A 27,242-nucleotide genomic window follows, 5' to 3' on the forward strand; every position below is an offset into this window, starting at 1 on the left:
AGTATTTTCTTTGTTTCTAAGCTGTCATTGTGAATATTTTATATACTATATTGAATATAAATTTATAGATATATAGCAACGAGTTAGTAGGCAATTTCCCAGATTTTTATGATAGAGCATGCAACTAATAAAGCATCATGAACTGCATAGAAATAATAAACATGTGATATATATGTATAAAATTTTCTAGTCACTATAAATAATACTGAGATTTAGCAAATTAAATATTGTACAAATGTGTAGAATACTTGTAAATATGATGGTCATAAATGGGTTTACAGAATTGAGAATAATGGGCAAAAGCACATAAAAAGGCCAATAGAATTACAGAATATAAAAAAATGTGATTTAATTTTTTTTAAAGAATTGAGAATAATGGGCAAACTAGATAAAGAAGTGAGAAAAATAGTAGAAAAATTTAATGAATATAGAAATGAAGGACCCCTCTCCAGACCCTCAAATATTGCAAAGTGTCAGTAGCCTCACTCCGCCAGACCAGGACTCTTTATTTTCTAATTTTGGAAATCCTGTCCTACCAATACTATTAAAGAATGATAGGTTATCGCTTCTGAAGTAATTGATATGTATATTAAAACCCTTTGGCCAGATGGTTGACACTTTGACACATTCCCCATATCCATTCTCAATTTTAAAAATGTATAGGATTGCATTATGTTAAATTTTTGCCAGTCTGTTCTTCTGTTGATTTTTTCATCATTTCTGTATTACCGGTAGTCTAATTTTTTTGATCTTAGTAGTTTACCCCAAATTTGTAGTCGTATCAACGTGAAACTTAGTAAACTTAATCATTAAGACGTTAATTTTTTGAAATATATGCCAAATTGGGGGAGCAAGTAATGTTTCACTATAAGTCACAAGGACACTTTTGAAATTTCCTCAGGTCACCAGGTCACTTTCAAGCAAATTTTACAGGTTTATGGTTCATTATAAAAAAAAATTAGGAAACCCCTTCCCAAGGCTACCTTGATAATTAGAACAATGTATCTGGTAATTTTCTACGTTATACACACATTCTAAATTACTGTAGATTTAAGGAACACAGGAAACGTTCACCCATCGGACAGAAAAGCACCTGATAATAAGAACAGTGCATCCGATGATTTTCTACCATACCATCGTACACCAATTCTACATTACTGTAGAGTTGAAGGGGCACCTTTCTCCCATCACACAGAAAAGCACCTGATGTATGAATTAATAGCCTGTAATATTTATATTTTCTCCTAATTTTCAAAGTTTATATCCTATAGTACAGTACGCCACCTGTTGATTGAATGGTATATAAAAACAATCATGTTACAGTAAGGATAACTTCTTGCTGTTGTATATTGATGAGAAGATCAATAGATTCAATAACAAACTCAGGTGTTTACAGGTAAAAGAAAGTAAAGGATTATTCTAATTTAACTTTCTGTGTGGGAATTAATGAATGAATGAACGAACGAACCAATATCAGAAGCCACATTCAGGGTTTACAAGCAGTTTGATGGAATTTTTAAAATGAGGCATTATTTCAACGAGGTAATTATTCAATTTTATTATTACAGTAATATTTCATATTTTGAACCTTAGGATCTTTAATTAAACTTAAGTCTAATTGAAATTTTCTTATTAATTAATTAGTTATGATTAATTGGAGCTTTAAATTTAATATTGATCATATGAAATTGTGTGCGAAGTGGAGTAGAAATTTTCCCATTAAACCAGCTGAGCTTCGTTAGTAGTAGCTAAAGAAATGGCTTTATTTGCAGTTTAATTGCATTATAGAGTTGATTAGATTTAAATCATGTTTATTCCTAAGAGATTCAGATTGTAAATTAACACCAGCCAAGTGTTGAATTGAAATTTGTGGAAGTAAATTTGTTTGTGTGATAGATGCATGTGTTTTATGGACTGATTGTAAGTTTGAAAAAAGCGTTGATGGCTTTGCTAGAGTATAAAGATATGTTCTCGTGAAAAATGCCAAAAAAAACCCAACATGATTTTAATACTTTAAGAATATTTCAGATTGAATTTAGCATTTTTCTTAGATAATTATACAAAATTCATAATTCAATACTTTTCAAAGAAAAAAAATAACAACTTTCAAATCCTTTGTTTTTCTGCAAGTTGAAGTTAGTTACAAAAATGAATTAGGTTAAATTTTATAAACATTTTGTGAACTAATATGTTTTGTTGCAGTAAGTTCAATGTTGATGGCTTAACATTTATAAGGTTGGAAAAGGATATGAATCAAGATTTAGTAAATGTCTCTATTAATATCTTCTTTGTAATTTAGAATTACAAATTCTACTTGAACAAAGACTAAATGAGGCGAAATTCTTTAGATAAATTTTTAAAATACTTTTACCAACATTTTCATTTCATTGCATTGAGGATGGTACACTGTTATCTAATGTTAAATTAAACCCAATTCTGTGACTATAACATTAAAACCAAATATTTATTTGGCAATTAATTACAGTTTTGTTTTTTAAGATTAAAAAAAACCAAAAACAATTTTCAATGTATGTATCATTAAATTAAGAAAATGATCTACTTCATATGATTTGGGTACATGTATTGACATATTATAATGAAGTCCTCAAATTCATATATCCATAAACATTGAAATGAGGAGAGGTCTATACTCTTGAAAGAATTGTTTACATTTAGTTTTCACTTTTCACCGAATTAATTCTGAAGTTGTCACTTAATGACTACTATTAACCAAGTTTTTCAACAAATTTCTATTTTCTCGATCAGCTGTTCTGTGGTCTATTTCATATAAATTGAATTATAATAGAATGTAAGGTTTGATATTATTTACATAAATTCTTAATAATTATTAAATGTTTCCTATTGTTGAAGTATAATGCCTTTACCCAGTAAGGACACAAAATCATTGAAGTGGTTATTGTACATACCGTCGTAGTTTTCTGACCTTATAAGTTCAGTTATTAGTATAGCACCGAGATAGATAGTCATGGAACTAAATAGATACAAGACTGTCAAGGTTTGTTTACAGGTTAAGATACTGGAAGATCACTTATTTTACTAGAACTTTATGGCGTACTTTCTTTAATTTCTAATTTTTGCATGAAGAATTACAAATAGAGCATATAATATATTGTTTTTATTAAAAAAAATATAACATAATAGGCTTTGCTTCTGATAAATGTCTCGAAACAGTTAGATTTCTTTCTGTAACTCCAACAGTTAGTGAAATTTTAAACCATACATGATAATTTGTATATGTCCTTTAACTAGTTTAAGTGATTACAATTTTAATTCCCGTAGGATAGTTTTAAATACATTAAGAACAAATGAAAAGAAATTAAAGACTTTCGGTAAGGGGCAATAGCCATTGTGGTTTAAATGGTGAAAAAGTGTGTCGTTGTGATATTAAATTTGATTTCCTTCCGCTATCATTGTTGGATTCATTGAAAAGTAAATATATATTTTTTGTATTTTTCTATTAAAAACTGTGCATTCCTTATTATTCATGGGATACCAATTTTTCGCAGATTTTATTAAAAAAAGGTGATTTACTATTAATTTAGATATTCAACTAAGTGTAAATTTTCTTTAGGCTTGAATGCAGATCCATGAATTCCAATAGAGCTGAAAATACAATTTTTCCACAATACATGAAAATTGAGGTAACCAAGAAAATAAATGAAATAAAATAGATTTTGATTACCATGCATTTTTTTCAATGAAAAATATAAGGATGAAACAAATGTACTCATTTCTAAGGTATATAATGCTAAGTAAATAATCAATGTTCATACATACTCCTCATTAAAGGTAAAATCTAGTCCAAAGATAATATATTCATAGTACAGATTGAAGTCCTGACTCCGGTACAAGCACTTTGCGATTGAAAATATGAGGTTAAATCATAAAGCAGGTTTATCTTATTCCGTAAATTTAAAGTTTGTAATAATTGTATATTACTATCTATGACTAGTAAGAAACAAAAAATATGAAAACATGATTTTCTTTTATTAAACTTATAAGACAGAGACCTTATAAAGTATACTAAACACATCTCTGCAGGTATTGATTTAAAACTCTCTCATGTCATGAAGGGCTGGTGACCTTTTGTAAGAATTTCCTTTGCTCTTATAGAATGAAAGGAAATTGAAAAACTAAGTCTGTTACATAACACTAATTCTAGTTTGATAAAAGGACTCTCACTTGTGCAATTTACATTCAGATAAACCAATAAAGGAGAAAAATTACGCTATAACCTTTATCAACATTCATCCTAACATTCACAGCTAAATAGTGAACATCCAGTTCTCGGCTTTATCGTATGTATCTTATGTCGGAATTGACATTATAACTGCGTTGACGATGGTAGTAAAATAAACTTTAAATGCGTCAATTAATCAATTAACATAGTAATCTATTTTTTATTTATCTAGTGCTATTATTTGCCTTTATTGGTTTCCACATATAGAAATATGCAACATATATAGAGAGGTTTCCGTCAATAAATAACACGCTGAGCAGGGTTTAAAATACAGTGACGTAAATTAATTTTACTGTTTACATGCAATATTTGGAATCATTGAATGAAGGAATTTCACATTTTGAACATGGAATTAGTAGCTGTCATGCATTTTGATGATATGGTAAAGTACTATTCTAAGTACAAAATAATTTCCATTGTCATTTCTATTTGTCAATTATGATGGTTAAATTATAAATTGAAAACTTTTGCACTAAGACACAGAAAGAATATGTTGAATATAAAGGAAATTTTCATAACATTTAAAATGATTTCGTTTGCTTTCTGTGTTTTGAGTCTGAGGTTTTGAAAAATACTTTTGTTATAAATCAACAGAAAATTTGTGCTTCATTGAAGAATTGAATTCTTTGTTTGCTTGTAGCTAATGACTATACTGCTATATACAGGTATAGTGAATGTATAGTAGAGGAAACAACTTCAGATAGTATTTGAAAAAAAAGTATCTACTACAATGTTGTACTAATATTTTGCTAAGTAAGACCTTGACTTCCTATTTTATCTTTTTTTCAGGGCTAAGAATGATCTATGATCTGACATTAGTAGTACTTAGAAAATAATATGTCAAATTGGAATTTGCATGTTGTATACATATATAGTTCCTTCTATATTACAATAGCCAAATACTGTGCAGTGATGATTTAAACCGTTTTGGCAAATTATTTACTAGTAGCACTAAGAAATGTGTGATATTTAAACTTTTTTTTTTAAATTGACAATTATTACATTTTTGTCCTTTGTTATTTGTCTCAGTGCCAATCATACCACAATGGGAAATATTATTTATGTTTCTGAAAAGTATTTCTTTTCATATTCAGGCAGAAAACTGAAACAATCTGTTTAGAAATTGATTCAAAATATGTACAGCAAATTAAAATTTTAAAAAATAATATCACATGCTTTATAATATTCAGTTTCTGTAATCATTTTAAGAATTTGAAATTGTTTTGCGAGATACCGGACCCCTTTTCAATACATTTCGAGCGCATAAACTATGATTTTTCTTTGTTTTATAGACATAGGTAAATACATGACTTTTTAAAAATTGATGAAAATTTGATTCCAAATCATGTAAAAGCATTGTGTATCACTAGTAACATAACACATAGGAATTTTACATTGTGTTTTGATGGAGAATTTTATATGGATTCACAGGATAAATTATTTTTATGTCTAGTCAGTATATAAGGACGTCATAAATATATTTCCTTTTGAAATGAATGTTATGTTCTCCATTGGTACATGCAAAAAATGAAACTTGTACGTATTATTGGAATATTGATGTAATTACATGTAATAGCATGAACTAGGAGAAAAATAATGCTAGATTGTAAGACATGATGGATTTAATTGTAATTATTATACCCCTACTCATATGAAAGTTTTTTTAATCTGTCAGACACCTACTTTTTTTCCCAATACTTTGAATTATAAGTGGGGGTTATCCCTGTACTTAGCATGACATAACTGCACCAGCAACTTCTATGTTTGTATTGTAAAAGGTAAACACTCAGATTAATATATCTTATATAATTATGGTTTAAAAAGGGAATTATTTGGATTTGGAATAAATTTTGAATTCTGAAAAATGATAAAAAATGTTTGATGAAAACTAACCTTAAACTAAATAGGGTTAACCATGGCTAAAGTAATTTTTACTTTCACTGATATTTAAGTATCACATCACTAAAAAGTAAATAAAATACTGAACTCTTGAGGAAAATATAAAACGGAAAGTCCCTAATAAAATGGCAAAATCAAATTAATGGATAACAACTGTCATATTTCAGACTTGGTACAGGCATTTTCTTATGTAGAAAATGGTGGATTAAAACCTGGTTTTATTATAAGCTAGCTAAACCTCTCACTTGTAGGACAGTAACTTACCCCCATTGGCCATGTTCTTAGCCAATCATGGTTAACCCTTCTTAATTGAGTAAGTTTTCATCATATAATTATTATCAATTTTCTAGAAATTGAAATTATTGCAGATTCAAATAATTCCTTGGTTTTATAAAAAGCATGATCTTATAAACAGTAGCTTGGAATGTTAAGTTTGTCACATTTGAATTTGATTGTACGTTGAATTTAATTGTTCGACAATGTTTAATTTCTAATCTCCCTGTGACATACCTACACAGAAACAATGATTTTAATTATTTTTTTCAGGAACCAGTAGGTGATATGGAACAGCTAGAGAAGTTCCAAATTATATTTAACAATCCACTTGCCACATATCATGCTGGTGATACTGTGTTTGGGTACGGATGGATTGTCCTAAAGAATTCCATGTTTGTACAGAGTAAGTATATAACGCCACACATACCGGTAATGACTTATATAGTAATCTAATGTTTATTATGCAAGTGATTTCAGAATTATACAGATTATAAACCATATTAACTCACGATCATCGTATTAAAGGTGCAGTAGGAGGGGATGTCATCCATAAGTGTTTTTTTCGGAATGAATAAAGCATTCTTTTTCAGATCCCCAACAAATTAATCATTCAGTTCAGAGTCAAAAATAAGGGTGTATCACAAATTCCCACGAAAAATAAAGACCCAAATCCCAAGTTCTGGCTAAAATATAGGTTAGATCCTGACATCCTGAAAAAGGTCCTTCCATCCCTCATACCGACTTCAATCATATGCATATTTTATTTATGTGTGAATGCAATTAAATACTTGGAACTCAATGTATGTTGTACATCAAACAAAGTTAATTTGCCATATGTGGTGAGATCATAGCTGATGAATTTTTTATAAACCATTGAAGTACTTTTATTGATAAATTCTGATTTCCATGGTTTGTGGAAAAGAGTAAAAACATCCCTAGAATTCAAGCAAAGCTTTAGTAGAAATCTTAGTCTATTCCACTGACTTTTACTACTAGAAGTTCAGACATTTTGGGTATATTCTATCTTTAACAGGCTATTATTTGAACTTGGAATTATTTTTAAATATGGAATTTGCTTGATTTCTTGTTATTGAAATTTTTAATAAATTCCATAATACTGTACTGAAATGTTCTGTGCTGCGCACAACACTTTCTATTACAAAGAATATAGTATATTTTCAATAGAATGTACTGTGCCGCGCACAACACTATCTAACCAAAATACATTGTATGGAAAGTGTTATTAACCGCTCAAAAGATTATGATACCAAATAAACATGGAAATTTATTAAAAATTTTAAACACAAGAAATTATGCAAATTCCATAATTGAAAATAATTCCAAGTTCAAATAATAGCCTGTTCTTTGCAAAATTGTGACAAAATAGATGTCTAAAAAAAAGAAAATTTGAATTCAGAATTTTAATAATATTATTTGTATAAGCAGCCTTTCCTAAAATCGCAAAACATTGACGCCATTTATTTAATTTTATGTTTGCGTCCATTGTTCAAAAACACAACAAAGAAACCTATATATAAAGACTGAACACAATTAACCCCACCAAAAAGTTGAGTGATCATGGTCTTCGCAATGGCAATGATAAATGCATGCACTAAATTTACAGTAATTAAACCAGGTCTTCCATGAAAATGCAAGTCTAGGTCATGTGAATGCATTTAGCTGCATTGTTGACACTGTTCTGGAAACCCTCTGATTAAATGAATGGATTTTCTATAATTTAATGTTAAAATCAATCTTAAAATCCATGATAATTGATACAACAAACATGATGACAAATTAAAATTATCATTAATCCTGCTAATCTATATGAAGTCAATAAAATTGTGTCTATATCTGGTATTGAGTTTTACAATACTTTTCACAAAAATATGTTGGTCCTGAAAAAATGGTTGTAAATCACTGCAGCCTTTATAATATTTGACAGGAATTGAATGATACACAATACATTGTGTTAGTTAAGATATTGACGATTAAGACCTATAGGTTAAAATACTATTTATCTTGGCATTACCTTGTAACCTTCATAAGAAGCTAGTCTTTCGTCTGTGAAACAATTCTCATTTCCAAGGATAGACAATCTATTGAATTTTTGGACAAATCTCCATTCATCAGAGAAAATTAATACTGACCAGTTAATGAAGAATGGACATTTGTTTGGGTTCAAATGACCTACAGATAAATATTGTAGATATCGGATATCTTTCAATACTGTCTATACCATTTATGTATAAAACATAGTCAGCTGTATGAAGGCTAAATTACAAATATTTGTAATTGCTTTTAGCTTCAAGCTATTTTTAAGTTTTACTCTATAAGTTTAGGTTAAATTGTAGGTTATTCTTAATGTTGTCAGTTTCAGTAATTTTTATCTGTGATCAAATAGTTCGCTTATTTGATAATGCTCTATGTTAGGTTGAAAAAGACCCAAAGATAGTCAAATTGTTGAAGTTCTGTCAATTTGCTTTCTACAGTGAAACGGTATATATGCCTAAACAAAACATACTGGTGTTTAGGATTTCCTCTATTTACACAGGTTGTTAAATAAAAAATGTATACTTGCCTACCTACCTTATTTTTTGTAAGGAGGAAACCCTAAACACTTGTATTCTTTTGTATTGCCTATAAGTGATAATAGTTGTGTCTCGTGAAGAGGTTTATTTCTTTTTAGAATCATGAGAATGTATAACATGTTTGATCTTTCTAAATGAATCACAATTACAAGGGCTTAATGTCCATCAATGATACTACTTATCAGGTTAATTTTCAATCTTCTTCATCATCAATGTGATTTCTAAGACTAATATTTTAAAACATAACGCTTTACAAGTTAAGACTCATTTAAAAGAATTATATAAACACTTATACCAAATTGATAAAAAAAAAAATCTTGTCTTATATTGAATTACTTGCTAACTGTGATCTAATAGGGTCAAATTACAATACATTCAGAATATTCTTAATGCATTTTAGATTAGAATGATGGTTCTGTATCCAAAAACTTAGTTTATGTTCATATTCTAAACAAGATTTCATTGGTCAATGTAAAAGATGATTGAAGCTTGAAATCGAAATTTTCTTTTAAAATCCTTTAAAAATTTGGTATCATTGAAAAGGTTCTTAAAAGAAATAATGTTTCTGGTTTTTTTCTCCTTGGGTTACTGTCTCATCAACAGTTTCACATATCTCCTCTTTTATTAGAAAAAGTTCAATTCTAAATTTTCAAATAATTCTAGTTATCCTTAGACCTACAAAGAAGTAGCCATGCAGAAAAATTTCATTGCCCTTTCTTAGTACTAAATAATTATAGGGACAGTACATGTGCAAGCAGGATAAAGTTTAAGTGCCGGCCTAATATGTGTATAAAAAAACAACATAAGAAAGGATTGCCAGCAAAAACATTCCAATTGCCCTAAAACCCTACTCCAAGTGAACTTTACTTTTCATTAAAGCTGTATCACAAACTCAAATATCTTTGCTAGAATAATTAACAGCATTGTACTTTACTGAAAATTAACTTAGCAGAAATCAGTAAAAATATAAAAGTTAAATTATTGCTGTGCACCTGATAAAGCAGCAGTATATCTAACACAGTAAACGTAATCACAGCGGGAAAGTGCAGGTGCTGAACCGACGTCCTGTCGACCATTGTTAGATCTACGTCCAAAACCAGAAAAGATGAAACGATGTTGATGCTGAACATTCAGAACATAGACCTGATCTCTTGATCGCAATAAATCACAATTAGTCTAACTACCGCAAATAAAAAAATATGCCTTGTTATAATTTGATGAAATTCGTTTAACAAGGATATCTTTGGGTTAAGTCCTCTTTTTCATTCTTTTGAAGCATGATATTAACAGACAGTCATCAAGTTTTTTCTGCGTTGGTTATTCAGCTGTATAAACTTATGTGGCAGTTGTATTCTTTTGAAATAAATCAATTTGAAAAGAGAATAGATTTATATTTTTGTAAATGTGTATGGCTGATCTGGTATATAAACTTGGAAAAAAGCTTCACTCAACATCAGTTCTGTTTTTCTTCATAGTGATTGATTTTGTAGGTAAATTGTTAATTGAATTTTCAGGTTAAAAGCTGTAAAACCTGATAAAAAATATTGTTTTTGGGTTAGTATTCCATTTTTACTGCCAATATCCGATATGTGTCAATATTTCTATAACAGATTCCAGAAATATCAGCCTTCAAAACAGCTACTTTTGATAATTGAGCAAAGGTTTTACAATGTTGTTTTTTTTCCAATTGATAAAAAAAATCAGTTATTAGGTCAAGTTTTTTTATTCAAATAAAAGTACAATCGTAATTATACAAATAAGATTATGTTAGATCAGGATTGAACATATTGTTTTTCCCTTTATCAATTTTTTTTTGTGTTTGAGAAATTGCATTTTTCCAACAGAAAAAGAAACTAACAAAAAACACTAACATAACAAAAATTTAAGTGTCTCGAAAAAAAATTAATTTGTTGAAAATTACGAATTAAGTACATTTTTACAGAGGTTATTGATGTTTAAACTGGACAAATTAGCATACAAACTGATTAAAAGTTCAAAGGACTATTATGCAAAGTTTGTTAGTAGGCAGCCTAGTTAACGCATTGATAACTTCTTGGAATATGAGGTTATTGTCCTTAAGATTTTAACCCATACTCGAGATATTTTTTCATTTCCAATTTTTTTAACCTATAATTCCATTCATATGTATTGTGCATGAATATTCCACAGTGAGTGGAACATAGTTGGTCAGGAATTAATAGAAAAAATGTGTTTCATCTTATAAGAACCTGTAATACCTGTCTCTTCTCTTGGTTAAATTTTGTTTCAGGGTTGGTGTGTTATTGGCATTTCATTACTTCATTTTATTTCAAAGTTAAGCAATCAATCGATCCTTCATATTTTTTCTTTATTTCAGCTGTATGTTTAGAAGCAATAGGTGAAGCCAAGGTAGAATGGATGACATCTAGTGACATTCAGGCTTCTGATGAAGAAGTATTCAACTACACAACAGTCCTTCCTATTAAAGGTAAATACTTTATATTATAATCAAAACAATTCTTAGGGCCACTGAAAACTAAAGATGAGCAACAACGAGTCAACACAAACTCCTCTTAAACCTGCAATTGGCTCACTGTTTGTTCAAGAGAAGGAGACTGTTCATTCTCAATTTTATTACGCTGTTGCTTCTTAATGTTAATAACCTTATTCAAAACAAGAGTGATACTGTTGTAACAATTGGTATTCATCATTCAAATGCTTTCCAACCCTAACTTAAATAAAAATGGTCAAATACATATAAGAAGATGTGGTATTGAGTGCCAATGAGACATATTTCCATCCACTGTTCACAATTTGTAAAAGTAAACCATTATAGGTCAAAGTATGGTATTCAACACAGAGCCTTGGCTCACATAGAACAGCAAGCTATAAAGGGCCCCAAAATGACTAGTGTAAAACCATTCCAACGGGAAAACCAATGGTCTAATCTACATAAAAACAAGAAACGAGAAACACTTCAACAAATGACAACCACTGAACATCAGGTTCCTGACTTAGAACAGGTGCAAACAAATGCAGTTGGTTAAACATTTTTGATAGGTACCAACCTTCACCCTTACCTGAAACAATAGTGTAACATCACAACATAGAATTTAGACACACTATAAAATATCAATTGAAAAATATTTATTTGAAAGGTACATTGATATAGACCAAACTTTAAACATTATCCAGTCTGATTGTTCTTGTAGAATATTTTATAAAGGAACAAATATCTTTTATTCTTCAGAACAAATTACCTCGATAAACTTTCCTCGAACCAGGAAGTTAATTGTCCTTTCTTCTTAAGAATATTTTTCAAAATCTAGATCATTGACACTATACTGAAGAAGAAAATAAAAAATACCTAAATAGTTTTGGAATTTCCAAAAGAGATGAAATTACTTGGAAAATCAATAGAAGAGAAATTAAAACTTGCACTAAATTGAATAATATTTCAGATGTGAATGCTTGTCCAGGAATTTCCAATAAAATTTGGGGTCATTTTTATGTTTTGTCACATTATTGTAGTAAAACTTGATTTGGTTAATTATACAGTATTTAGTATTTAATTCCTTTCACGTTGAGGCAGATATTGAAATAAACCTGTCCTCTTAATTAAAATATCAAACGATGTTCACTTTGACAATAACATATATAAAACAATGCTAATTCTGCTTGAAATAAAACTGAATTCTAATGTTTTATTTAAAAATGAGGGTAATATATTAGTTGTAAAAAGATTTGAGTCATTGCTTGTCTTAATTTAATGACCAGTCAAAAAGTTATATTTAGTGTCCAACATAAGTTAAATTGATTATATGTATTTAGGGCTGTGATTTCCTAATGCAAGACTTTGAAACTGTATATATATTATATTTAAATTACATTGGAAGTTATCCCAATTAATTACAATTGTACAATATACAAACAAAGCAAGCAAGCTAACCAAATTCTTGCTCTACATGCATAAGGTAACTAGCTTTAAAAAGCCCTTGAACTTCCTTAAAATAGCATAAAGGACTTGAACATAAAGAAGTTGTAGAATATAAGTTGAGAAATAGTGTAAAAGATAATCTTTTACAAAGGTACTTTTTCCTACTGGTAGAGATGCTTTGTGGTGAAAGTTTTCCCTTAGGTCTCATTTACAATGGAATAAACAAACTGATATGAATGAATTAAGTGCACTTCCTGTACCAGAAACCCTGCATGATGGGATGAAAGCAGCTTACAACGTAAGCCTCTCAGATATCAGAGCTTCTATAAGTCATAACTATGTAGCATTAAACTTTCTCTTAAGATTCTTAATATTTATTACTATCAATATGAAACATGTTTAAGCACACTACTATTGCTTTGAATTTGAAATCTTTAAAAGAATGCATTAAATATTGTTAATATAAAACCTATCCTTTATGAAAATATTATAACTTAGTATTTTAAAACCAAACACCTTTTATAACAGGGTTGAGTAAATAGAGTCCAGATTTATAAATGTCTAAAGTTTAATCATGTAGTTATCATTAAAAACTGTCAAACGTTACTGAACCATGTAAAATACTGCTATCAAGATTCTACAGCAATGATTGGCACTATATTGGGATCTGACCAAAGTCTGGGGAGATTTATTTCATATATTTACACTTCATTTAAATTGGTTGAGGATTTAATTTGATCTGATCATAAAATTTAATTGTTTTGAATTGTGTTATCTTGCTAATGCTTTGAACCATGTAAATTGTTTCAGTTTGTATTTTGGTATTTAGAATACATGCTTAAAGGTCGGGATAGCATGGGCTTGTTTGCACATGGCACCCCTAGAGTGGAAAATTGTTCCGATTGTGACACCATAGATTTGCAAACTTAATTTGCTGTTTATAAAATATTCATGATCATATTTGACTTGAAAAATAAAGGTTTTTATAAGGAAAAAGATTTATTGTTTCTTTTCCAAATGAAATTTCTAATGAATGATTTAAATATGTGGCATTTTCAATATGGAACATTTTAATACCATTATATTACTAAATCAGAGTATAGAAAGAACATTGAGAAAAAAATATCTTTTTACCTACAAGTGTTGTGAACATCAATGACAAATCAGGCTGTTAGTTTTCTCTTTCAATTGTTTTATATTTGATATTTCTGGGTCTTTCATAGCTTACTATGCAGTTATGGGTTTGGCTCATCGTTGAAGGTTGTTCAGTCTAAAGTTGATATGTCATTGGCCTTCCGGTGGAGTGTTGCCTCATTGGCAATCATATCACATTATTTTGGTTTTATATCCATGTCACATTTCTTCTTTTTGGTCTTTACTGAAACTTAAGATTGAGATTTCTAGTCTAAACTGGTAGACATGTTAGAACTAAGATAGTATACATTATAATATAGGATTGTCCATTTTTGATGTTTCATGACTGATCATAAAATCAAGTTATTATATTCATCAAAGATTGTCTTCCATTATCAGATTAACTTGGAAAATACTGACAGCAATATATAAAGAAGAAAGTTTGATATTAAGATCAAATACTCTCTCAAAATTGATTATAAAAAAGTAGGATAGGCAAATTGAAGAAAATGATTATTGTTACATCTTTAAGATGGTTTTGCAAGCCCTGCTAATTTTGAAAGATATAAAGTAATATCAATAACAAAAGTTTTTTGTAGTTTAATATTTTTCTGTATTGAGTTAGAATTGCATCGATTTCTAGATCAGTTGAACCTCTTTTCTCAGTCTTTTTATTTGATGATGTACTATACAAAAAATTATATCTACATTAAGTTGCCTCTGCCATTTTTTTTAAGGAAAAGAAAAAGGAAATAATAAAACATCAAGCGTAGTTATAAACATAACCATTAAATTATAAAAAGTAAGCTAATAAAACTACATGCATATAAAAAGAAATATAAAGTTTGTACTATATAATTGAAGAATATGCTAAAAAATTACTGAAGTATAATCTTGATGAGAAAAGTAAAGTGTACTCTTAATTATTAATTTAATTTGGAAATATGCTTACTTAATTAATATTTTGGCTCACCAATAATCAGAAATATTGGAAATTAAACCTCAGTTTTGTATAAATGTGAAAGGCATTAAGTGCATGCTTTTAATTCTAAATCAGACTAGTGCTAGAGGCCATCTCAATAGTCGTAATGTGAGTTTTTGTTCTTTGCTGAATTTCTATCCAGCTTCAATGGAAACACTTAAAAGTCTGCCAATAGTTGAAATACCTATACAATATTTCCTGCCAAGTTATCTAACAAGTGTCTGGATGTGCCCTTTGGTCATCTAAGTGTTTGTTTTTGTATATGTAACAATTAATTTGATGCAAATTAAGACAGTATTTGTTAGGCTTCTATGTGTGTAATGGTTTAGTTTGTTGATATTACCCACATCTGTGTAAGGTTTCAAATTTATGCACAGATGTGCGTCATCTATACAGACAAAAGAATTCCACTTGAAACAATCCTAGGGGGTCATCCTGAACTTTTTGTGAGGTAGAGGTTTTGCTTTCCCATAATAGAAACTTACTGTGTTTGCAATTCGACAGTCACAGCAAAAACGCTGTTCCTTTGCTTGTAGAGATTTTTTGTTAGGAATGAATTAATGCACAATTTTTAAAATGGTCCTGTTCTATTCTCACTTCAAATTTAGTGTCTATTTTCAATGATAGAGAATACACAAGATATTCGACTTTCGCTTTAAATTTAAAGTTAATTTTTCAGGAGAGAAGGATACATCTGATGGTGCTGTTTTACACTCAGGTTCACATTATTTTCCATTTGAATTCACACTACCACAGAAAGCACCATCATCATTTAAAGGAAAACATGGAAGATTAAGATATTTTGCAAGAATGACAATTTGTACCCCTGGAGGACCCCATCCAACAAGAACAAGCAAGTTTGCTGTGATTGGCTGCTTAGATCTGAACAATGAACCTGATGCTGCTGTAAGTAATGTTATGATGAAGAACAGCAATTAAATAAGTTTTTATGGTCACATGGTAACATTGTTGCCAATATATCTTTCTAGTGTCTTCTTTGCCCATTATGTCTTTGCTTTTCTTATAATTAAGTTTTTTTGTTGATAATTCAAAACAAGGAAGCATGGTGTAATCTATATTTTATGTTTCTGTATCAGAGATCAGATTTTTTTTTTAGTAAATATGAGATTAGCTGTTATGGTTGCTCAGCATTTTAAAATAAAAATCTTTTTTTTATAAATTTGTTAGTGCACTGTTTGGAATAATAAAAGTGCAATGCATTCAAAATTTCTAAAATATCTTGTGGGTTTTATACCTCATGAAAAGCCCTTATTTTATTATCTTCATGATTTTTGCAAGCATTTAAATTAATTCTTGTAGATTTTAAGACTATTTTTAATTGAAGTCAGAATTTGAATCTGTGGTATAAGTAACTATTGAGATAATGCAGGTCTGACATCGTTTTTACAATGCACCAACTTCAGAACATTGTATTACAACGAATCAATACCACAGGAATGTAGTGTCAACATTACAAATTAACTTGTTCACAATATCGGAATTCCAGCGAGCCACAAGTTTTAACAATCTGTTACAGTTGTAAAATGTGTGTTCAGTAAAGCAACTAATTTGCTATTTCTTAAAAATTCCATTATAAAGGTCATGTTAGCAAAAGTTCTATTAGTTGTCAAAAAGACCTTTATAATTATGTTTAATTCTTATTTAATTGTATTGTAATGTTTTACTGGGTATGGTGTTTTATTTGGAATCAATAATCCTTTTTATCAAATTACAGTATTCTAGGATTATTATAAACAGTTAATTTTTGCTACAGTAATACAGTTTCAATTGTGTTTTGAACAACTGGCGACTTTTGTGTTGTTGGGTTCCTGTCTCACTAACAATACCCAACATCCCTTTTTTCATACTTCTGAGTTAGAAGTAAACCAAAATATAGTAATATGAAGTCACATAGTAACCCACCACAAAGACCATCACAAAAAAAGTAACAAAATAAATAATGATAAAAAAAAAAACTTTCATTAATATATGCAAACATCAACTCTTATATGAGAGTAGAAAAATAAATTAAAAATTGCCTAGAAAAGTACAGCTCAACCTTCACACTGTAACTAGATGAAATGTTGAACTGTTTACAAAACTTTGATTTTTTTTTTTAAAATACTAAAGATTTTCTACCCCAAGAATAGATTAACTTAGCTTTATTTGGCAAAACCAATCAGAATTTTGGGTTCTCAATGCGGTTCAACTTTGTACTGTATTTGGCCTTTTTCATGTAATCTATCAATTCAAGTGTCACTGATGTTTATTTTAAGACAAAATGTGCATCTCATGCATACAAAATTTTAATCCTGGTATCTAAGATGAGTTTATTTCTTTAAATGGAAATATTTGATATAACTGTAGTAAGGATTGGATTGTGACAAATTTTGCTTGTATGATTTCAGTACCCAGTAGAGAATGATACATTTGAAACAGTTGGATCATTTTGTTGTATAGCTGGTACAGTAACAGCTTCCATTAGATTGGAGAAGAAAGGCTTTGCTCTCAGAGATGCCATACCAGTGTATGCAGAAATAAAAAACCTCAGCACACGACGAATATCACACACACATGTTTCATTAATACAGGTGAGTCCAGATGATTTAGTAATGCTGTTGGAGTGTAAAACATCTTGACTGAATTTGCATAATTTATAAATGATTATTGAAAGGAATTTTAACCTGACATGTGCATGATTAGGTTGACATGGCATTTTAATCCTATCATATTACTTGTGCAATTTGAACCAATACTCAAGAATTAGCAAACACTATCTGAGTTCATGAATGAAAATAAACCTTCGGGCTGAATCCATCTACAATAATAAACCTGCAAGCTGATCCAACTATCAACTATAATGATAAACATGCAAACTCAATCCAACTACAATGATTAACATGTAAGCTGAATCCAACTAACTCTGAATCCAACTACAATGATAAACACAAAAGCTGAATCCAACTACAATGATAAACATGCAAGCTGAATCCAACTACAATGATAAACATGTAAGCTGAATCCAACTACAATGATAAACATGCAAGCTAAATCCAACTACAATGATAAACATGTAAGCTAAATCCAACTACAATGATTAACATGCAAGCTGAATCCAACTACAATGATAAACATGCAAGCTAAATCCAACTACAATGATAAACATGTAAGCTAAATCCAACTACAATGATAAACATGCAAGCTAAATCCAACTACAATGATAAACATGTAAGCTAAATCCAACTACAATGATAAACATGCAAGCTGAATCCAACTACAATGATAAACATGTAAGCTGAATCCAACTACAATGATAAACATGCAAGCTAAATCCAACTACAATGATAAACATGCAAGCTAAATCCAACTACAATGATTAACATGCAAGCTCGATCCAACTACAATGATAAACATGCAAGCTGAATCCAACTACAATGATAAACACAAAAGCTGAATCCTGAACTACAATGATTAGCATGCAAGCTAAATCCAACTATAATGATAAACATACAAAATAATCAGAACATGTATGCTGAATATAACTACTATGATTAATATGAAAGCTAGTGTAATCACAATTATAAAAAAGATTGCATTGATAACTGAATTTATAAGTAGTCTTATGTCACCTTTTTTTAAAAGCAATCATCTTTGAAAGTTTTTTATTTATATATTTCATAACTTTTTTTAACTCAGAATGATTAAGAGGTTGACAAAATGTAAGGACACATGTCTATTGTTTAGACTATATGATTGTTTGTTTTGTTGTTTTGTTTTGCTCGTTATTGGGTTGCTGTCTCATAATTTATACTTGGTGCAATAAAACATGTCTACAACACACATGATTAAAAATCCGGCATAATTATTAAATGATTTGACTAGCTGTAAAACAAATTGGACATATACCAAAACACATATACAAGTAAAATAGTACTTAATTAAATCTTTATCAAAGACTTCTTAGTGTTACTGAAATAATTTCAATGTACCTTATCTGCTGATATAGAAACACTGATTATCTCTGCTGTTCTCAGTTGGATGGGGTGGGGATTTGATTTATATCTGGAAGACCAGCAACATGAGGATTAAAACACGTTTACACACTCAGTATTCTTCTTTCCAAATGAAATCAAAGCTGGACAATTGTATTTTTTTGACTAATTATTTTCAAGGATTTCAAGAAGAAAAAAAGGCCAAAATTGAAAATGAATTTAATATTTCCATTGGAGATGTTATGTTGTTCAGCGATTTTTTTAATACAATTTTCTATAGAAAGGGCTCATGTCCTGGCAAGTACTGTAAGATATTGACCTTGATAAAATACCCAAAAGATTTGTAATATCGATCATCTATATAGCTAGGAGCAATCCAATTGTAAATGCATGTAATTCCAAAATTACGTAACTGAGGTTGCTAAGTTTAATCTTATTCCATCAAATAACTATTCTAGTTTTCTCTGTACAACTGTGGTAATTTATTATTTTACAGAACAAATCCAATTTTCCTTCAGATTGCAATGAATTTCTTTGATTTTGTTCTTTTTTTCTGAATACTTTTTTTGCCAATACATTTATAGTGCTTCTTAATGAATTTTTGGAAACTATAACAGCTTTTGAGTTGTTTGTCCAACAGTTTATGTTAATACTTTTAGAGAATATACCTTATTGAGGCTCAGATGTCAAAGATTAAGCATTGTGGTTCCATTTATCATATCATCATGAATACCAATTTTCTTGGATTAGGGGAAATTCATAATTTAATTGATACTTGATTTCGCAGTATTGCAGAAGCCTACCTACAAGTCTATAAAAAAATCATACTTCTTTGAATATTTTATTTTGTGATTCACATTGAACAGCTAAATCCACAAAATTGGTATTACAGTATTATACATATGTGATTCGGCATTTGGTCATCATATGAGAACTTAGACTCAATTAAATTGTGACCAACAGAAGTTATCCCATGTGAGAACTAAGGAGACTAAATGGTTGAATAATTATAATCAAATCTTATATGATTAATAAGTCAGTCTCATTTTCTGATTAAATGTAGATGTCAAAGTCAGAATTCCTGATCAGCTGTCAATCTTCATTGTTTGTCAGTGTGTCCTTTAGGATCATTATTCAATATGCATGAAATATTTGCCACTGGACATCAAGCAAACATCAATCTTTTTAGATGAATCACTTGTTGACTGATGGTTCAGTTTTCTTTAGTGTCAAATATACCTCAGCAATGGACTACTGTGGTTTCAATTATTTTCGTGGGTATCAATTTTCTTGGATTGAGGAAATCTTGCACTTTCGTGGATATTTGATTTCGTTGTTTTGTCAATTTCAGCATACAAAGACTTTGGAAAATTTGTAATTCGTTGAACATTTGAATTCGTGGTTTAGCTGTACCCACGAAACCCACAAAAATTGGTATCCAAAGAATAATAATGAATCCACAGTATTATCTGCTCTATTGTTGGGTTGTTGTCTCTTTGACTCATTCCTCATTTCCATTCTCTTTTCTATTCCCAGGAATGTATGTTAACTTCGATGAATTAATTTAAGCATAATATACACTAACATGTACAGTACATATTGACTCCTGTTTGTCTCTGATTCAATGATAAGATTTTATTTCTTGTTACTGTCATAACAATATAAAGCACCATTAGTGAAGTAATTGCTGGTACATACATGATATAGGTTTTACTTTTTGACAATTTAATATAGAGACCTAGAGAGAGTTTAATGCTACAATATATTTCTTGTAAACGTATATGTTAGTATTTTCATTGAATGCAATTTTACGTTGAAACAGAAACAAGAATGTTTCAAATTGACTGTAACCCCCACAGTAAAACTATAACAACCTTTAATTACAATTAAGTATGGACGTTATTTTGGCAACAGTTGTGAAGTTTTTTTTTATGTAATTTATAGTATTGCAGTATTGATTCCCCTAGTTTTCTACCAAAAGACCTTATATTGGATATACTCAGTGAACTTACAGAAGCCACAGCACTAAGGTTTTAATACACTGTATAACTGTAATTAAATTTACAGCTATGTGTCTCAGTTTATAATCACTGTATTACCATATTGATATGTATAAATAACAGTAATATTCTACTAAAATGAAGTGGTTAAGAGCATGACATGTGGTAGGGACGCTTTTTAACCATGCAATGAAGTATAGGTGTCTTTTTGAGGGTTTGATCATATGTTGTCTTATTGATTAAAAGTAATCCCACATCTCTCTTTCTTCACAGTATGTGAAAGTCCCAATTTGAAATTTCTCCATTATTTCTTTTTATATTATACTTGCCTGTTGTTAAGTCATTCTTATCCATTAATGTATCAATCCCCATTCTTTCACTCAGAATCTGCCATTTGATAATGTTCTCTGATATGAAAAAGGTCACAAATATGTGCATTTTGGTGCACTTTTTTAAATAAAATTTCTGCAGGTTTTTTTCAATTCTGAATAACGATATATATTATATATTGCTGTTGTTTAGTTAAAAGTTCTTTAACCCATGAATATGTATTTAATATTTTGAATAGATTTCATTTTGGTTCTTATTATGTGTTCTATATTTATGCCTTTTGAAAAGTTCAAAACACATTTTGTTCTATCTTTTGTGTTAAAATTGGCACATTCTGTTTAAAGCATTTTGTTTTCATCTAGATCACTGTCTAATATTTGCCACTGTTAAAGTAGGATTAGTTATAAATTGTTAATTGATATAGACTTTCCTGTTTCCATTCATTTAATTTTTCTACCATATTTTTGTTGGTGGAAATAATATGCAAAGTCATCACTTTTAAATAAAACTAATTTAGATTAAAATGAAGGAAAGTTTTAACTCACAGATCTAAATAATTTATAATTACATTTGGATCACCATTGCACAGAAGCTTTGAATATTGATGTGGTAATTTCTGTTAGAGTTGTTTTCTATGTCAACTGGTTTAATGCACCCTAGAGGTAGCAAGTGGAGGGTATGCTATAAGCTATGCTTAACTTAGGCATGCATACAATTATGCGCTTAATTATTTGTTCTTCATTTTAATAAGTAAGAGAAATGTACTAGATATTTTAAATTAAAGAAAAATCTCAATTTAAAAGTTAATTGATACGTCTCCATATTGCTTCTATCATTGAAATTAGAAGTAAACAGAATTAAAGAGAGATAAAATAATAGACGATTTCAATTATCATCATTGATTGGTGTTTTCAAGGTAGATGTTAATTTCATACAACACCTGGAAAATGTACCGAAGATCAAAGGTTCAACATGTCAGTTTTGAAGAAGGCTGATTGCTGTTGATAGCAGTATACCATCTATTGATGGTAAATCCATTTAAGCAGGATTGGTTATTTATGCTTGGTTTCAGGACATTGAGAAGTGCTTTGTTCAGCTACTGATCCTGAAATTCAACACATTAACACACAAATTATATTTTCTTAAGTATGTTTATAAAAAACTACCATATTTCAATCAGATAGTTTACTTGGATTTGGCCTATTTACTAGTAACCTGCAGGTGGTAATTGAATATTAAGATACAGTTTATAATATTTTATCTTAAAAGATTTAGATTAAGAACTTTAGTGTCTTTCTAATTTAGGTTGTTTGTATTGCAGTGTACAATACCCTTTTAATCCGTTCCTTTGAAATAACAGATAAAAAAACCTTGTCCAAATAATCATGAGTCTTGAAATACTAGGGTTTGTTTTCGCTGTGTCACTTTCCAAGTATAATATAAAATAGCCTTGATATGAACATGATGTCTTTCAAATTCTTAAAGTTGTATGTCTTGCAATACCCTTCCAATCCATTTGTAACAATTTTATGGAGAATGTGCCAGCGTTGACATCCTTGAGAATAATGTATGTTCAGTGTTGTTGTATGCAAGTAATTTGACATGCTGGTTTATAGAAGTCAGTTTTGTATTTATAGAACAATAATGATACATTAGCATTTATTTATTTGTTATTTCATCTGTTGTTTTATGACAGTACAAAAAAAATGTACTACAACATGTATCTTGCATTGCATTCTGTTAGTGTAAAAACTAAATTACAGTTGTCAATGGGATAATGGACAGGAGCAATTCCTAGAGAGTTTTCTTTCTGCATCAATCTAATAAAAATTACATTGTTAGCTCACCTAGCCCGAAGGACCAAGTGAGCTTTTCTCATCACTTGGCGTCCAGCATCTGTCGTCCGGCGTCTGCCGTCCGTCGTCGTTAACTTTAAATCTTCTCCTTTTGAGAGCAAAGTAAGTTCTAAAAAAAAGTCAACATGACCAAAATGGTCAATTGACCCCCTAAGGAGTTATTGCCCTTTATAGTCAATTTTTAACAATTTTCATAAAATTTGTAAATTTTTACTAACATTTTCCACTGAAACTACTGGGCCAATCATTATAGATAGAGATAATTGTAGGCAGCAAGAAGGTTCAGTAAAGTAAGATCTACAAACACATCACCACTTGAAAACACAATTTTGTCATGAATTTATCTTTGTCCTTTGTTGAATATGCACATAGACCAAGGTGAGCGACACAGGCTCTTAAGAGCCTCTAGTTATATTTTACTTTCACTAATTGTATAGTATTTCCAATGAAGTCTTTCACGATCATGGTTCTTCAGGTTTCATTTTTTTAATGCATTTGTCGAAATTTTATTAAAGGAGGCAAACAAATTATTTTGAATGTATTTCTGCTTACATGCTCTAAAACATAAAAATTATTGATCAACAGTTTTTAGTATTGTTTTCTCTGGAAAAAAGACCTGTTTAAATTACAGCTGAAACATTTTGACATTTTGCATTATTAATAATACATGTTCAATAATGAAAAATATATGGTTTCAATGTCAGCACAACATAAAAATACATTTCTTACTCATACTTTTTCACAGATCTGCCATACTTTGAAAATGATTCCCTGTTGAAATTCTAAATAAAATGAGTTTTCTGTCTTTACTTATCTGTGTGTGGTAAAAAGCTTCTGTGAAACTTATCAATCTAATGTTTATGACAGAAAGTTCATATATATATAAACTATTATCAATAATACTGTGTCACTAAGGTATATCTATAACTTCTATCTTTGTCAGATCTGTTAGTAAGTGATGAAGGATGCCAATCAAGGTTATAACATCTCTTTCTTATGTAATCAGTCATTCTGTTATTAAAACTACAAATTTTACACTTTGGTTCGAATACAGATGCTCTCTGGTTTGGGGGATGGCAATGTCATATTGTTTTACTAATGATTATGTCCGGATGTTTACTGAATATCTACTCTGTAATGCTTCCGTCTGTAACTCTTCACAAACATTTCATATAAGCATAGAGCAAATTTTTAAATGCATCTTGTCATAGAAAATTAGAGGATCATGTAACTCTAATCAACATGAACTTCTTAAGTACAGGTATTCCAATATTTGATAGGATCATGGAAAACCATTAAAGTATTCAGATACCTGGCCTGCTGTTTAATAAAAAGTTGTATGAGTTCAACCTTAACAAAATATGCAAACCGTTTTGTTGATCCTTTCATCATACTCAGCTGCTCTATGTTTCAAGTGATCCATTTAAGATTTGCACTATATGGTTCCTCGATCAGTATAGGAGAAAATAAATATCTTCAATATCATGGTGATAATTCTGTTGTCATTATAAAGTCATCACTTGCAGAAACTTCAGGGCTTGTCTCTTACTTTCCTAGAACAGTCTCCAAACTTTAAGAACATGAAGAAGCTTATATCAAGTTCAGAGCTCCAATGTATTGGCCACCTATAAGGAAATGATAAAAAGACGTACAAACTATTGGAATGAGATTGCATAAATAAGATCCCTGTCTATATTTGAAGACTCTATATTGAATTTTAGATGTCCTCAGATTTTTTGGGTTTTTTGTCTAATATACACAAATGTCCTTTTATTCATTCATATGTTTAAAGATTAAACTGCCTGCAAAAAGAAAACATTTATTTTGTGTCCTGACTAAAAATCATCATTTAAAAAAACATTGCAGCTTATAATTGTGCAGTTATTGATAAATCTATAACTATATTTGACATGACGGTTTACAAAAGAGAATGTAATATGTAAATATTAACCCTGTATACAAATTACATGCTTTATTGAATGAGAAAGTTAAACAGGCTAATGACCCATGTTTTGATGCATTTAGTACTCAAATTGCATTGTATGATGCATTGTGATGGCTTATTACAACATCAATTCATCTGTTCAGCATCATCTATGTCAGAATCATGTAAGACGAGGTCTGTTGTAGCAGAATTATATTAGTTATGAAAATCTAGCGCCAGAGTCATGACAAACAAAATGTTTGTTGCCATCTATCTGTTATAATTGTATGAATAATTGTATGGGATTTGACACGAAGTATGAGGAGAGTATTTGGGGCCGTGGACTTGCGTCATTATGTTATCTTGTGGTTTAAGAAATTATTGATGTTGACAAAAGTTGAACTTTTTAAAGTTTTTTGATTATGGTTTAATTATTAGGTTCACTGTTATTCTTGTTCCAAATTATATCTACCAAAATTTTTTGTGAATGATATTACAGTTGAAAAATAAGGAGATGTGCATGGTAGAATTAGATAAATAGACCTCATTTTTGTCGAGTCTGCGACTTTTGTCACACAAAGCTTAACATATGGATAGTGATCCGGCGATGGTGGCGGCGGCGACAGCTTTCTTAAAAGCTTTATATTTTAGAAGGTGGAAGACCTAGATGCTTCATACTTTGTATATGAATGTCTCATGTCCAATGTCCTTGACCTCATTTTCATGGTTCAGTGACTACTTGAAAAAAAGTTCAGATTTTCTCTTTTATTATAAGTAACTATATTTGGTATGTGTGTACCTTGCAAAGTCCTCATGCCCGTCAGACACTTTTCACTTGACCTCGACCTCATTTCATGGATCAGTGAAAAAGGTTAAGTTTTGGTGGTTAAGTCCATATCTCAGATACTATAAGCAATAGGTCTAGTATATTCGGTGTATGGAAGAACTGTAAGGTGAACATGTCCAACTGGTAGGTGTCATCTGACCTTGACCTCGATTTCATGGTTCAGTGGTAATAGTTAAGTTTTTGTGTTTTGGTCTGTTTTTCTTGTATTGTATGCAATAGGTCTACTATATTTGGTGTATGGAATGATTGTAAGGTGTACATGTCTAGCTGGCAGTTGTCATCTGATCTTGGTCAAGGTTAAGTTTTTGAGTTTTGGTCTTTTTTTCTAATACTATATTCAATTGTCAACTATATTTAGTGTATGGAAATATTTTATGATCTATATGTCAGTCCCGCAGTTTTAATTTGACCTTGACCTTGACCTCATTTTCATGGTTCATTGCTCAGTGTTAAGTTTTTTTGTTTTAGTCTGTTTTTCCTAAACTATAAGTAATAGGTCAACTATCTTTGTTGTATGGAAGAATTGTTAGCTGTTCATGGCTGCCTGGCATGGATCATCTAACCTTGACCTCATTCTCATGGTTCATTGGTCAAAGTTTAGTTTTCTTGGTTAATGTTAAGTTTCTGTGACAGTTGTAATAATTAAAGCTATATATTCAGGACTATCAACACAACATCAATGATTAGTAAAGAAGGCGAGACATTTCAGCATGTGCACTCTTGTATTATTATTTTGAAAGATTTAAGGGGATTGAGCCTATAGAAAAAAAGGACCATTTTGTATGATATATTTTCATCTAGTATACACATGCACTTGAAATACATATAAATGCAGAATTGCTCTTTTCAAACATTTGATGCCTTAGATTGAAACAGTCTAGCTTTCATCATTGTTGAAGGTCGTCTGATGACTTATAGCTGTGTCATTTTGGTCTCTTGTTGAGAGTTGTCTCATTGGCAATCATACCACATCTTCTTTTTGATATACTAGTAGCATTAAATCTTTACAAACTTTATAGATGACAGTTGTCTCCTACATATTGCTAATGTTAAGGTTTCTAGTGAATAACATATTGTGTCTCCTACATATTGCTAATGTTAAGGTTTCTAGTGAATAACATATTGTGTCTCCTACATATTGCTAATGTTAAGGTTTCTAGTGAATAACATATTGTGTTTGGCATTCCTTTGAGTTTTTGTTTTGTATATTTCTACATGATATCCTCCTGAAATA

General features: G+C 29.9%; 1 protein-coding gene across 9 annotated transcripts in view; it reads left to right on the forward strand.

The window, feature by feature from the left end:
* The window catches only part of LOC139490845 (arrestin domain-containing protein 2-like), a 78,157-nt gene that overhangs the window by 41,552 nt on the left and 9,363 nt on the right, over positions 1-27,242 (forward strand). For 6 of the 9 annotated variants that reach the window (XM_071277920.1, XM_071277921.1, XM_071277923.1 and 3 more), the window contains 4 exons: positions 6,707-6,839; positions 11,384-11,494; positions 15,739-15,965; positions 17,468-17,650. In XM_071277920.1, the coding sequence (XP_071134021.1) occupies positions 6,722-6,839; positions 11,384-11,494; positions 15,739-15,965; positions 17,468-17,650 (639 nt within the window). In that variant the 5' untranslated portion in view covers positions 6,707-6,721. Of the gene's footprint in view, positions 1-1,193; positions 1,543-2,864; positions 3,017-4,165; positions 4,644-6,706; positions 6,840-11,383; positions 11,495-15,738; positions 15,966-17,467; positions 17,651-27,242 lie in introns of those variants that run through there. The other 3 variants (XM_071277916.1, XM_071277915.1, XM_071277914.1) reach the window with 3 other exon arrangements.

This window comes from Mytilus edulis, chromosome 10 (assembly GCF_963676685.1).
Source record: "Mytilus edulis chromosome 10, xbMytEdul2.2, whole genome shotgun sequence".
Classification (NCBI taxonomy): Eukaryota; Metazoa; Mollusca; class Bivalvia; order Mytilida; family Mytilidae; genus Mytilus; species Mytilus edulis.